This window comes from Saccopteryx bilineata, chromosome X (assembly GCF_036850765.1).
Source record: "Saccopteryx bilineata isolate mSacBil1 chromosome X, mSacBil1_pri_phased_curated, whole genome shotgun sequence".
Classification (NCBI taxonomy): domain Eukaryota; kingdom Metazoa; phylum Chordata; class Mammalia; order Chiroptera; family Emballonuridae; genus Saccopteryx; species Saccopteryx bilineata.
The window spans coordinates 64,718,933-64,732,067 of NC_089502.1; the positions used below are offsets into that span (position 1 = coordinate 64,718,933).

The 13,135-nt window shown below is 40.8% G+C and overlaps 1 protein-coding gene across 1 annotated transcript in view; it reads left to right on the plus strand.

Annotated features, from left to right (window-relative positions):
* Positions 1 to 11,460, plus strand: part of CHM (CHM Rab escort protein) — a 190,573-nt gene extending 179,113 nt beyond the window's left edge. Inside the window, exons 14-15 of the mRNA XM_066248947.1 lie at positions 3,851 to 4,008; positions 10,788 to 11,460. Of these exons, the coding sequence (XP_066105044.1) occupies positions 3,851 to 4,008; positions 10,788 to 10,979 (350 nt within the window). The 3' untranslated portion in view covers positions 10,980 to 11,460. The remainder of the gene's footprint in view (positions 1 to 3,850; positions 4,009 to 10,787) is intronic.
* The last annotated feature ends 1,675 nt before the right edge of the window (positions 11,461 to 13,135 follow it).

Genomic DNA, 13,135 nt, shown 5'->3' on the forward strand with positions numbered 1-13,135 from the left:
ACACAGTATTTCTTTGCCATTGGATCTGAGAAATTTCAGTTGGGTTGTGACAACTTTACCTCTCTTCCCTCTTTTTTTTTCTGTTTCTTCCTATCTGTAAACCCTTCCCTACTCCTAGTCCAAAGAAACTTCCGATGTTTTATTCTTAATAAACCAGATTCCGCAGGTGAGAAATGAAGGGATTGCTCCCGATTCCCATGTACATTGATTCTTATAGAGTTGAGAATATCCTTTGAAGCACTGAGCGAGCAGTATTTTTTAGTCTGTCTTAAATGGTTTTTTATTTTACCAAGGAATTTGAGGTATTTTAAAATGTGAACTGAAACGCCTGACTTGTGGTGGTGTGGTGGATGAAGCATCGACCTGGAATGCTGAGGTCGCCGGTTCAAAACCCTGGGCTTGCCTAGTCAAGGCACATATGGGAGTTGATGCTTCCTCCTCCTTCACCTTCTCTCTCTCTCTCTCTCTCTCTCTCTCTCTCTCTCTCTCCTCTCTCTAAAATCAACAAATACAATCTTTTTAAAAAATAAATGAATAAAATATGAACTGAAGCAAGAATGTCCTCAGTACCATGCAGTGTCATCACTGTATCGTCTTCTTTCCCTTTGCCCCACTGTGCGTGGCATGCGGAGTCACCTCATTCCAGCTCACTCATTTTCGATCTCAGAAAAGCAGCACTTCTGAACACAGTAATTCACCTGATAGGTGTTGTGTTTTTATTAAATTTATTGGCGTGACATTAGTTAAAAAGGTTATGTAAGTTTCTTGTGTACATTTCTATAATAGTAGTCTTCCTACTGCATTGTGTGCCCACCACCCAAAGTCAAGTCATCTTCCATCACCACAGACTTGACCCCCTTGACTCCTTATTCCCTACCCCCTTTCCTTCTGGTAGCCACCATACTGTAGTCTGTGTTTAGGAGTTTCAGTTTTATATCCCATATAGAAATGAAATCATATGGTTCTTAACTTTTTCTATCTGACTTATTTCTCTTAGCATAATATTCTCAAGGTCCACCCATGCTGCTGTGAATGGCAGTATTTCAGCCTTTTTTTATGGCTGAGTAGTATTCTATTGTATACATGTACCATATCTTCTTTATGCAGTAGTCTATCAATGAAATGTTATTTTGAAGTTGGCTGGAGAGGGTGTTTAAGTAATTTTTGGGCTCAGAAGTCAAATGCCTCATCTTAATTCTTTTTTGTATTTGTTCTGTCCACACGAGGTTAAGGCTGTGGCACTGTCCTACTCTTGGTCTCATGCCTACTCTGCTACATTTGTAAAATAATTTGCTCTCTCCCTAAACACATCATTCGTCTATAGACCATCTATTGCTTTTATATGGCGTGCCATTGTTGACTTTCATCGCCTACCTTATTCTGTACTTATCCCAGTTGAGTTTGCCCAAGCTCCTATTCTAAATTACCTAGTACTGTTTAGTACTTCACACTATCTAATTGAATAAAATGAGCTGCTATAGGTAACCAATTGTAATTTTGGCCAATTGATATATTCCTAACCAAACTTTTGCGACTTCAATATTTTTTGACAATTGTGTACTTACTTCTCCATGTTATTTTTCCAGCCATCTCTCTGACTTCAAAGAATGGTGAAGCAATTATATGTTTCTTCGAGGGTTTTAAGGTCAAAGCCTGGTAACTCCCTTGTATCTGGAGCATTTATATTCAGCCTGTGTCAACTTTTCATTTTCCTCATGGTCTCTTTTCAAAGTGGCAGCCTCTGTGAAATTTCTTTCCTATAACTTACTGCACTATTCACTTTCCCCAACTTTTATCTAGTGAAAGCCCTCCTCTGACCTGGAACTTTCAGGAAATACAAGCTCTTTGTGTTCGCTCAGAAACAAACTGGGCGATATGAATGGACCTTAGCCCGCTGTTTGGCAGCGTTCTTGGGTCCAGTGTTAGAACTCGTAGGCTCTATGTTGAACTGTCTTCCTGGAAGATTTAATGAAACTGAACTCACCAGTAAATGTACTAATAGCCATATGGTTTTAGTTGTGAAATATGAGTTCCCTATGTTCCTTTATTTTGTCAGTAAATAGGTTTTGCCAGCTATCATGTGCTTTTCCTGAAGTTACTGATGCCTTAGACTCATAGATCTTAGTATTAGAAAGGGGTATCTTAGACTAGTGGTCGGCAAACTCATTAGTCAACAGAGCTAAATATCAACAGTACATAGGCCCTGGCCGGTTGGCTCAGCAGTAGAGCGTCGGCCTAGCGTGCGGAGGACCCGGGTTCGATTCCCGGCCAGGGCACACAGGAGAAGCGCACATTTGCTTCTCCACCCCTCCGCCGTGCCTTCCTCTCTGTCTCTCTCTTCCCCTCCCGCAGCCAAGGCTCCATTGGAGCAAAGATGGCCCGGGCGCTGGGGATGGCTCTGTGGCCTCTGCCCCAGGCGCTAGAGTGGCTCTGGTCGCAACATGGCGACGCCCAGGATGGGCAGAGCGTCGCCCCTGGTGGGCGTGCCGGGTGAATCCCGGTCGGGCGCATGCGGGAGTCTAACTGTCTCTCCTCCCTGTTTCCGGCTTCAGAAAAAATGCAAAAAAAAAAAAAAATCAACAGTACAACGATTGAAATTTCTTTTGAGAGCCAAATTTTTTAAACTTAAACTATATAGGTGGTACATTCCTTATTGAGGTAGCGCCCGCATGTGGTATTTTGTGGAAGAGCCACACTCAAGGGGCCAAAGTGGCTCGTGAGCTGCGATTTGCCGACTAAGGTCTTAGGGGGTCACTTTTTACATTCAGACTTTTTTCATCCTATCACACTAATAGTTATGGATTATTCAGGATGAATTAGAAAAATAACATTTGGTTTAAATTAAATACCATGAAATCCTTTTCATCCTCATTTGGGAAATGGGGCATTCTTGGTTTTTTGGGTTTTTTGTTTTATGTGACAGAGACAGACAGGAAGGGAGAGAGATGAGAAGCATCAATTCTTCTTTGCAGCTCCTTAGTTGTTCACTGATTGCTTTCTCATATGTGCCTTGACCGGGGGGCTCCAGCTGTGCCAGTGACCCCTTGCTCAAGCCAGCGACCTTGGGCTCAAGCCAGCGACCTTGGGGTTTCAAACCTGGGTCCTCATTGTCCCAGATCAATGCTCTATCCACTGCACCACCACTTGGCTAGATAGTATTTTGATTGACAGCATTATTGAGGTGTCATTCACATGCCATATAATTCACCCATTTCAGTATAAAATTCAGTGTATTTTAATATATTCACAGAATTTTCCACACATCACCACAGTCACTTCACTGTATTTCTGTCACCCACAAAGAAACCCCTACCCATTGGCTGTCATCCCCCACTGACTCTCATTTCCCTCTATCCCAAGTGACCTCTAATCTGTTCCCTGTTGCTGTAGACTTGTCTGTTCTGGATATTTCATAATCTTGTTTACCATTGACTTGCTATATATTCTTTTAAGTTGGTTTATCCGTGTGAAACATAAGAAAATCAATTTATGTGTCTTCTTCAGAGGCATTATTTAAGGATGAATATAATCATACGCTCTTTGCTACTGGTGAGGAGAAATGATAGAAATCTGAGAGAACACTATTAGCATTCAATCTAAGTAACTTATTAATAATCAAATTAACCAAATTAATTTAAAAAATGTAACTTGTTTTAGGTTGAAAAGCCATTGCTTGAAATCTCATGCACGTGCATTAGAGTATATGGACGCAGACTTACTGTTGTTTACACACAAAGCTATGATTTACTACAATGCGTAGTCTTGGTTTTGTTAGTAATTGACTACGTACTGTAGTAATTGACAGGCCTATTGTGCTTTAGATGTAAGTAAAATTTATGTCTACATTTAGAAAATGAAGGTGAAAAACCAAGACTTCTATGGGCTCTTTACTTCAATATGAGAGATTCTTCAGCTGTCAGCAGGAACTCTTACAATGATTTACCATCCAACGTCTATGTCTGCTCTGGCCCGGACTGTGGTTTGGGAAATGACATTGCAGTCAAACAGGTAAGGCTGTTGGGTACTGTTCTTCGTTCTCTTGTGAAGAAGTCAGTGTGTGGTGGGGAGTGAAATGTTTTCTCTCTGGGAGGTGGACACAGAGACTAGGAAAGCCCCTCTCTCATTTAACACCATCTCTGCGATTTTCCCTAAACTTTTTTCTGTGAACAAAGTTACTTCAAATACAGTTTAAATATAGTATCAGATACTTTTGCGTTCTTGAAATGATTAACAGCAAGAGGTTATTTATGAGTTCCATTGTGGATATACGAATAGCAAATGTTATAAACAAACAGAAAAGTGAACTTAAAATGCCAGTATTCTAAAGAAAATAATGCTTCTAGTTTAAACTTTTGGTCTATCAATGTATTATCTTGAAATGCACACACTTTTTTTCTCAGTTAACCTGAGTCATTTAAAAAGGAGTGTACCTAGTGAGACATACAAAATGTAATTTTAAAATGGTCTTAAGTCATTTTCTTGTCTTGGAAAAGAATATGTAATGTATAGTTTTTCACAATTAATGTGATTTCTTTCATGTTTTGGTGCAAGTCAGTGTCGTAAGAGCTACTGTTTGAATTGCTAAGGTGTATGTTACATCAGGGTGATATCTGGCAACAGTCCTCTGGTCAGGACTGTTAGGAGTTACAAGGCAGGCTGTCACAAACTACCAAAAGCGAACTGTAAATTCCATTGGGCTGAAGGTTCGTATACATCTACAAATACACTTCTCTGCATTTCATAGAAAGTGAAGAGCAGAAAACATTTTGTGAAGCACATGTCTAAACTTTTCAAAGACATAGTTGGTACATCTGTCAGTATAATCAATAAATGGGTAATTGAATATTGTTTTGTGACCATAGAAGAAGATTTCATTCCCAGTAGTAACAAGGAACTTCTGGGAGCAAATGGCTTTGTCGAACCTTTAATTTTTAGTGACAGCGGCAGGGCCCTGACCCACACATTTACAGTTTTCTCCCAGAGCCTTTGTTTCTCATCTTCAGAGTCTAATGTCAGTCCTGAGTAATCATATTCAGCTGAGAACAAAAGGCAGGAAGTCACAACTCTCATCCATCATTCATTCTATTAGTTTAATAGGAACCCAAGATGTTTCAAGAACTACATTTATGGCTTAAAATGACCCAAGTCATTTTTGCTTTCATGTTCTCATTTTTTCCCAGCAGAAATTGCCAACAAATTTTCGGCCAGGTAGCTTAGGTCATTTTTATTCCTGAGTGAACTTTAGTGTTTTGCAACCAAAATGAAAGGCCTTTCAAATGAAGGCTTATTATACAGGTGCGCTAATGTGATCTAATCTGCAAGCTAGAAGATTAGAATTAAAGGATAATTTTATTATGAAGTAATTTGTTCCCCAAAAAGATAGTTTTCAGGAGTATGGTGTTATCACAGTAGAAAATAGTTACAGTGTTACATTTGGTCCTAATTATTACATGTTATTCACTATAAGTAGTTTTAAATTTATTACATAGCTTTTAACTTCACATTAGTTTGGGGAGAAAATATTACAATGCCTACGTTGAAGGGCAACAATCATAATATTTACAAATAGCCAGTTTATTCAGATAAACCGTTCTCATTTCGGCACATCTTCGTGAGTTCATCCCATTCACGAATTGGTGACTTCTGTTTTCCAAATTATCTGTCAAATTTTAGCTCTCAGAATATCCTCTAGGATTTTCCTATGTAGAAAACACAAACACCTGCAGATTTCTTTCTTTTTACTGAACATGCTTCGTTTTACCAGTTAGCAAGTTTGCGTCTGCCTTTTTTTTTATTGGCAAACATACAGATGTTGAAAAACATAGACCTACATTCCTTGTGTTCATAGGGAACTATTTATGATTTGAAGACATAGTAAAAAGTATCGCATGATCTCTGATTAATATTTACATCATAAAGTTGTGTACAGGAGCATACTAAGACCTTCCCGATGTCACCACAGATGCTAGCCTAAGTGATAATTGTCATTCTTTCAGTGACTTTGTAGTTTATATTTGTTTGTTTTCCTCTGAATTTGACGTATGATCACTCTTAATACAGCTAGTGTCTTTTTTACCCACATATACTGGTGAACAGACTGGAATTTGGCTCCTACTTCCAAGGAAATAATAGCTCACTCTTCATTATGAGCCCTCATCCCCTGGTAGCTGTTACTACCATGGGAACAAGAATAGATCAATAGAACTATACTCTTTGTATTATAATTTAGGTAGAAAATTAGTTAAATTGTCTGATTTGGGTTAAGTTGGCAACCTAACCACCATTTAGAAAATTGTTTTTATGGAGAGATGAGCAACACACTTAGGACTTTTAGCACATCATTTGGAAGTTGAAGATTAGCTTTATAGGTCATACGAGCTGTCAAGCTGCTCACATGTTGATGTGCCATTTGCTTTCTCATGCCGTTGAGAGAGAGGGCAATTTTAGGTGTCAGAGTGTCTGAAGCTACCAGTCACTGAGTATTATCTATGTGCCAGGCACTATCCTGAGCATCTCATACATAGCATCTTATTTGGTCCTTACAGCAACACTATGAGGTAAGGACCCATGATCCCCATTCTACAGATGAAGAAACTAAGGCCCAATGGTCTCAAAGCTGATAAATTTTTGAGCCAAAATTTAACCTCATGTTTGTTGAACCTAATGCTTGTACATTCATCCAGTGTACTGTGCTACCTTTATCTTGTTAATATGGATATATTCTAAATGCATTGAACTTCTAGATTAACCAAATATTTATTTTTGTTTTGCATAAATGTTAAATAAACATAGCCATATCTTGAATAACTCAGATTGTCCTCTTTGTACTTTCCAGTATAAGGAAACCTAATTGTAATATAATAATCCCCTTTTTATATTTTTATAACCACATGTAACTCTTTACCTTGTAAACTAACTTCTAGCTTATAAGGGCATGGAGGATTAAAAGCTGACAGTTAACTACTCTGAACTCACCTCTCTATGACATCTCTTAGAACGAAGGCTTAGTTGGCAAATCCATTGCAGCAAATAAAGTAACATTAGACAGACCTTCTAGAAAATGCAGTTGACCAAAGAAGGTTCTGGCAGTAAGGAAGAAGAGAGACTTTGGAAGGGCTACATTCTGGCTATACAACTGGTATCAGTAGAGGCCAGAGGCAGGTGGGCTGAAGGTAGAAGTTACACGAGCAGAAAGCATGAATAGGGGGTAGTACGACAGCCTGCTGGTGCATGGTGGTCTTAGGAATGAGGTTGTCTCTGACTGGGGTATGCAAAACAAGTGTAGTGGGATCCAGCCATAAGAACCAGAGTTCTGGGCAAACATATAACCGAACCTGTAGGGTGGTAGTACAGGGGAGACAAGGTGTGAGACACAAAAGAACTGGAATAAAATAAAGGGAATGATCATACTTATTATATTTATATTCAACATTTGTACAATATACAGATTTTAAAGGTCTTTCATTTATTTATTTATTTTAAGTGAGAAGACGGGAGATAGTGAGACAGACTCCCACATGAGCTCCACCCAGGGCCGACACACTGGAATCAATCAAGCCATAGCTGTGGGAGGAGGAGAGAAAGAGATAGAGGTGGGAGGGGGAGGGAAGGAAAAGCAGTTGGTCACTTCTCTTGTGTGCCCTGTCCGGGAATCAAACCCAGTATAAGGTCGGTGGATAATGGGAAAGGTCAGGCCCGGGAACTTTGGCTAGGACAGCCTAGAACCAAGCGTGCCAAAAGAAATTTCCCTGGAGCCCTTTGGAAAACAGCTACTGTCTGCCAACCAGTGAGATTTCACCACGTCATATTAGCTCGACCACCCTAAGGACCCTTTAAATATCTCCCACACTGGTCACCACTTGCGACTTCCCTGGCCTCCATCTTTCCTCAGGGCCAGGGAACCTCGCCGGGCGGGATGTGCGCTCTGTACTCAATAAAGCCTTTTGTTATTCCACACTTCGTGGCTCCGGCCCCTTCCTTCCTTCTCAGCGGGGAAAAATACCTTACACCCAGTATGTCCACATGCCAGGTTGACACTCTACCAGTGAGCCAATTGGCCAGGGCCAAGGTCTTCCATTTATTAAAATATATGTTGAGATTCTCCTCCATGCCATTTCACTAAGGATTCAGAATTGACTAAAACCCAGTCCTTACCATCCCTGGATGAATTACTGTTTAGTAAAGGAGAAAAATATGTCAATAAATGGCAGAGTAGTGTGTTTTATGCAATAATACATTAATGTCCAGAGTCCAGGTGTGAAACAGACAGGCCATGAGACCCACCTGGGAGTCAGAAAACCTTACAGAGGGGAATATGGAGGATGAGGAGTAATTCTCCATCTAAATGGAAGACAATTGAATCGAAATATTTCAAGTGTCACAGCCTCTGAACAGGCTGCTTATGTATGGCCTGCTTAAGATTGTACACATCAACAAATGTTAGTGAAATGAAAGGTCCTAGAGGTGGAGAGAAGTGAGAACAGATGCTGAGAAGACTGGAAGAAGATAGGCGTAAAGGGTTCTGTATGTTGTAGTGGGGATCGTAGATTTTCATCCTATTTGAAATGGGGAGTCATTGAAGAGTTTTAAGCCTGAGAGTGGCACACACAGAATTTCAGTTTCCACACACCCCTCTGAGGGCAGCACGGAGATGATGACACAGGAACCCTGGCTGCCAGGTAACCAGTCCAACTTTGAGATGTTACTGTTGTCTAGGGCACAGACTGTGCGTGCCTGGCTGTGTCTGCGAGAAAGGACCCAATGGATTCAAGAACCAGGAGATAAAATCAGCGGCATTCAGGGATTGGCTGCTTGCAGAGGGCAGAAGGGAGGGAGAACTTTTATAGACAGACAAGGGAGATAAAAGGCAAATCCTTAGGGGATCTCAAGTGTGAGATAGCAGCTCTGTGTGACCCCAATCCTCCTGCTTCTATGTCTTCAGCGAATATGTGTGGTGAGTTCCCGAGATGAAGGGCAAAGCAGTTGTCTCAGATATTTAATTTTGAAATATCCATGGTAAAATAATATATACTAAAACTATACCTTAAACTACTCAGGAAAGAAGCTCGTTTTCTCTTCCTGTCCATTCTTTCAACTCCACAACACAGCTCAAAAGTTTCTGTTAATTACCCCTTTACCCCGTTCCTAGGAATATCAATTGTAACCACTTGATATAGGATTCTATTGCTGTAGATGGTGGGATGGTAAATGGATTAGATTTTGCAACTAAGGTGATCTCTACTGCAGCTATTAAACTCTGCCACTGTAGTGCAGAAGACACCATAAGGAAAAGATGAAGAAATGAGAGTGGTTGTGTTCCAATAAAACTTTATTTACTGAATCAGGCAGCATGCTGGATTCGCCCCGGAGGCCATAGTTGTCAACCACTGGCTTAATGGATGGCCTTCTGTGTACCCTGGGAAGGAGTGTTAAAGTGGACAAAAAGATATTATGGCCTTTAAGGAAAACAAGCATGTATCTTAACACCCTTAAACAGCTTTCTTTTACCAGTAGATTAGAGTGCAAGCCCCCCAGGTTGGTGGGAACTCTTATCTAACAATAAACTGTATTCATCTAAATAAAAGTAGGAATGATTAGAATAGGATAGTAATACTACTTGCCCCTTGCCACATTTACTTTCGTGTGTGCATATTTGTTATTGCTAATTTTGCTTATATTTACTTTCTTATTCTTCCTGCACTGCCAAACTAAACTCAGCTTAAATCTTAACATTTTAAGTTATGTTGTTATTAATAATGATAACAGCTATCATATATAGGGGCTTAGTCCTGCTCTTTTATAGAAAAGGAAAGCAAGGTTTAGAAGTTAAGTAAGCATTCCCCTGGCCCTGGCTAGTGGATCAATGGATAGAGCATCAGCTGGCATATGGATGTTCTGAGTTCAATTCCCAGTTAGGGCACACAGGAGAAGGGACCATCTGCTTCTGTCCCCTCCCCCTCCCTCTTTTGTTTCCCTCTTCCTCTCCTGCAGCCAGTGGAGTGATTGATTCGAGCATGGCCCCGGGTGCTGAGCATAGCTCAGTTGGTCCAAGCATGTCAGCCTCAGGCACTAAAAATAGCTTGGTACTCAAGCATCGGCCCCAGATTGGGTTGCCAAGTGGATCCTGGTTGGGCCTCATGAGGGAGTATGCCTCACTATCTCCCTCCTCTCATCTTAAAAAAGAAAGAAAGAGAGAGAGAGAGAGAGAGAGAGAGAGAAAGAAAGAAAGTTGAGTAAGCATTCCCCAGATCACATCGCTGCCAAGTAGCAGAGCCAGTATTCATGAGCCCATTATCTCAGATACTATGTCTATACACCTGAAAGCCCAGGACAAAGAAAATAACACCAGAAAAGAAAATGGTTGTGCAAACAATGAAAACTTTTCTGGACCTGAACAATGACTTATTAAAATCTTTGTATGCTAAATTAGACTGCATGGATATCACAAATAGTCTATATTCGGAAATCATACAAAGAATATTCAGGAAAATTGTGTTCCGACCGGCACGCAAAATGAATGTCCTTAAACTCTCCACTATTGGAACACTTGGTAAAGAGTCTGGTTAAGTCCTGATACACTTGAAGGACGGACTTCAGTGCATGCATAGGACTAGAGGGAGAAAAGTCCTGGAATTCTGAAAGCAGATTTTACCAGGTCATGTCTACTGGTTTAAGGTTCTGCAGCTTAAAGAGACGAAGTGTAATGCATTTTTTTGCTGATGCCAGAAAGGCTGCATACATTTTAAGCTGATGTACAAAAACTATTTTGTCCTTTCTTCCCTGGCCAGGCTGAGACACTCTTCCAGCAAATCTGCCCCAATGAAGACTTCTGTCCACCCCCTCCAAACCCTGAAGACATTATTTTGGAAGGAGACAGTTTACAGCCAGGTCCGTCAGAACCCGGCGTCGTACCAGAGGTCACTTCGGAGACTCCCGAGGAAAGTGCGACCCTGGAAAAGCCGGACGGGCTCTCGGAATAGCAGCTCTCCATCAAACTGTGTATCTCACTTGGGAAAGTCCTCTGGCTTCAGACTAATGGGTCCACCAGCTGTTTGAAAATTTTTAGAAAGCGGCAGTCAATTGATGTGCAGAATTACCAAGACAGATAGGTTGTAAAAATTCCAAAGGAGATTTTTCTTTAAAGAGGACATTCCAAGAACACACACACAAAAAAAACTTGTAAAGCACATTGACTCACCTGCTTTGACATACCAAACCTGTGGAGTTAACAGATAGAAATTATGAATGAACTGATTCCCAGGAATTTAGCTTTGGAGATGAAAGTGATCCTATGCATTGTTAATTGTGCTTTTAGGACAGATTTGCTTTGCACTTTAGATCTTTGCTAGAAAGCCACATCTTCATAATCAGCTCACTTATTTCCTTTGATTATTTGAATTATGTTGCCTTTAAGGGTATAAGCATCACAACACAGATGGATAAAAGTGTATGTAAGTATAATTGAGGAAAACTAAAGTATTGTCATCTGGTAGGAACCTATATTTGAAATAGAAGTTTGTTTTCTTAAGAAATATGAAAATGGCCCTGGCTGGTTGGCTCAGTGGTAGAGCGTCGGCCTGGCGTGCAGAAGTCCCAGGTTCGATTCCCGGCCAGGGCACATAGGAGAGGCACCCATCTGCTTCTCCACCCCTTCCCCTCTCCTTCCTCTCTGTCTCTCTCTTCCCCTCCTGCAGCCGAGGCTCCACTGGAGCAAAGATGGCCCGGGCGCTGGGGATGGCTCCTTGGCCTCTGCCCCAGGCGCTAGAGTGGCTCTGGTTGCAACAGAGCGATGCCCCGGAGGGGCATAGCATCGCCCCCTGGTGGGCAGAGCGTTGCCCCCTGGTGGGCATGCCAGGTGGAACCCGGTCGGGCGCATGCAGGAGTCTGTCTGACTGTCTCTCCCCGTTTCCAGCTTTAGAAAAATACAAAAAAAAGAGAGAGAGAAAAAAAAGAAATATGAAAATGCTAGTATTCAGTTAGATGTTTTTAACAAAGAAATCATGAGTTTTTAAATGTTAGCAGTGATTTTTATATGTGAATGAGTTATTTATGCACTAGGAAATCTCAATAATGAAGAAATGGAAAGATTTGGACAGGCTCATCAGTCTGGACCTTCTGTTGGTAACTGGGGCACTAGCCTCATTGTCTGTGGACCTGATTAAGTCCTAGCTAGCTACACCACTGATGAGATTAGGCAAATGGTTTAACTTCTGGGGCTCAGTGTTTCTGTGTAAAAGGTAGAAATAGTAATACCCTGCCTATTCTATGGGAATGATTGTGAAGATAAATGAAGTCCTATCTTTAGAAGGGTTTTTCTGGAAGTAAAGTTGTTTCAGAATTTTCCCACTGAGCCTTACTGGTGTTGGCATAGGGGATAGAGTGTTGACCTGTGACACTGAGGTCACCGGCTTGAGCATGGGCTCATCTGGCTTGAGTGTGGGATTATCTGATCCCATCCTCACTGACTGGAGCAAGGGGTCACTGGGTTGGCTAGAGCCCCTCCCATTTCATCCCTGTCAAGGCACAGGAGAAAGTAATCAATGAACAAGTAAAATGGCACAACCATAGTTGATGCTTTTCATCTCTCTATTTTTCTGTTTGTCTTTTTTTCTCTCCCTTGCTTAAAAAAAAATCCCATAGACTTGGAGGTGACTTTTTAAAAATCTCATGTAGCAGTTATTGTTTGCTGTCAACTTCCTCAACACAGTAGATCAGTGTTTGCATTAACTTTTAAAATGAATCGCTATTTCCTATGTAGTATTTTATAGTCTTATAGGCCAGTGAACATAGTAACATGTAGAATTTGATTTTTAATCTTAATAAGGGCAATTCTTCATATTGTTTTTCTGGTAGATGCATCTGAAACCAAAGACTCTGAATAGAGTATAACAACTAGTAGATCCTGGTACGCACTTAACATAAAATGTTAGGGTTGTACATAGGCAGCAAATCTAGTTTACAGTGACTGTATTAACATTTCTTTTTCAGATGCCAAGCTCTGATGGTTTACTTTTTTGATCAATAGGTTGGACTTAACTTATTCCAATGTATAAATTCATAAAAAGTTCATGGTTGTGCAGTGTACCATAAGCTGCCAACCAGAGAGCCATGACTACAGCCGAAAGCACATAGTTCT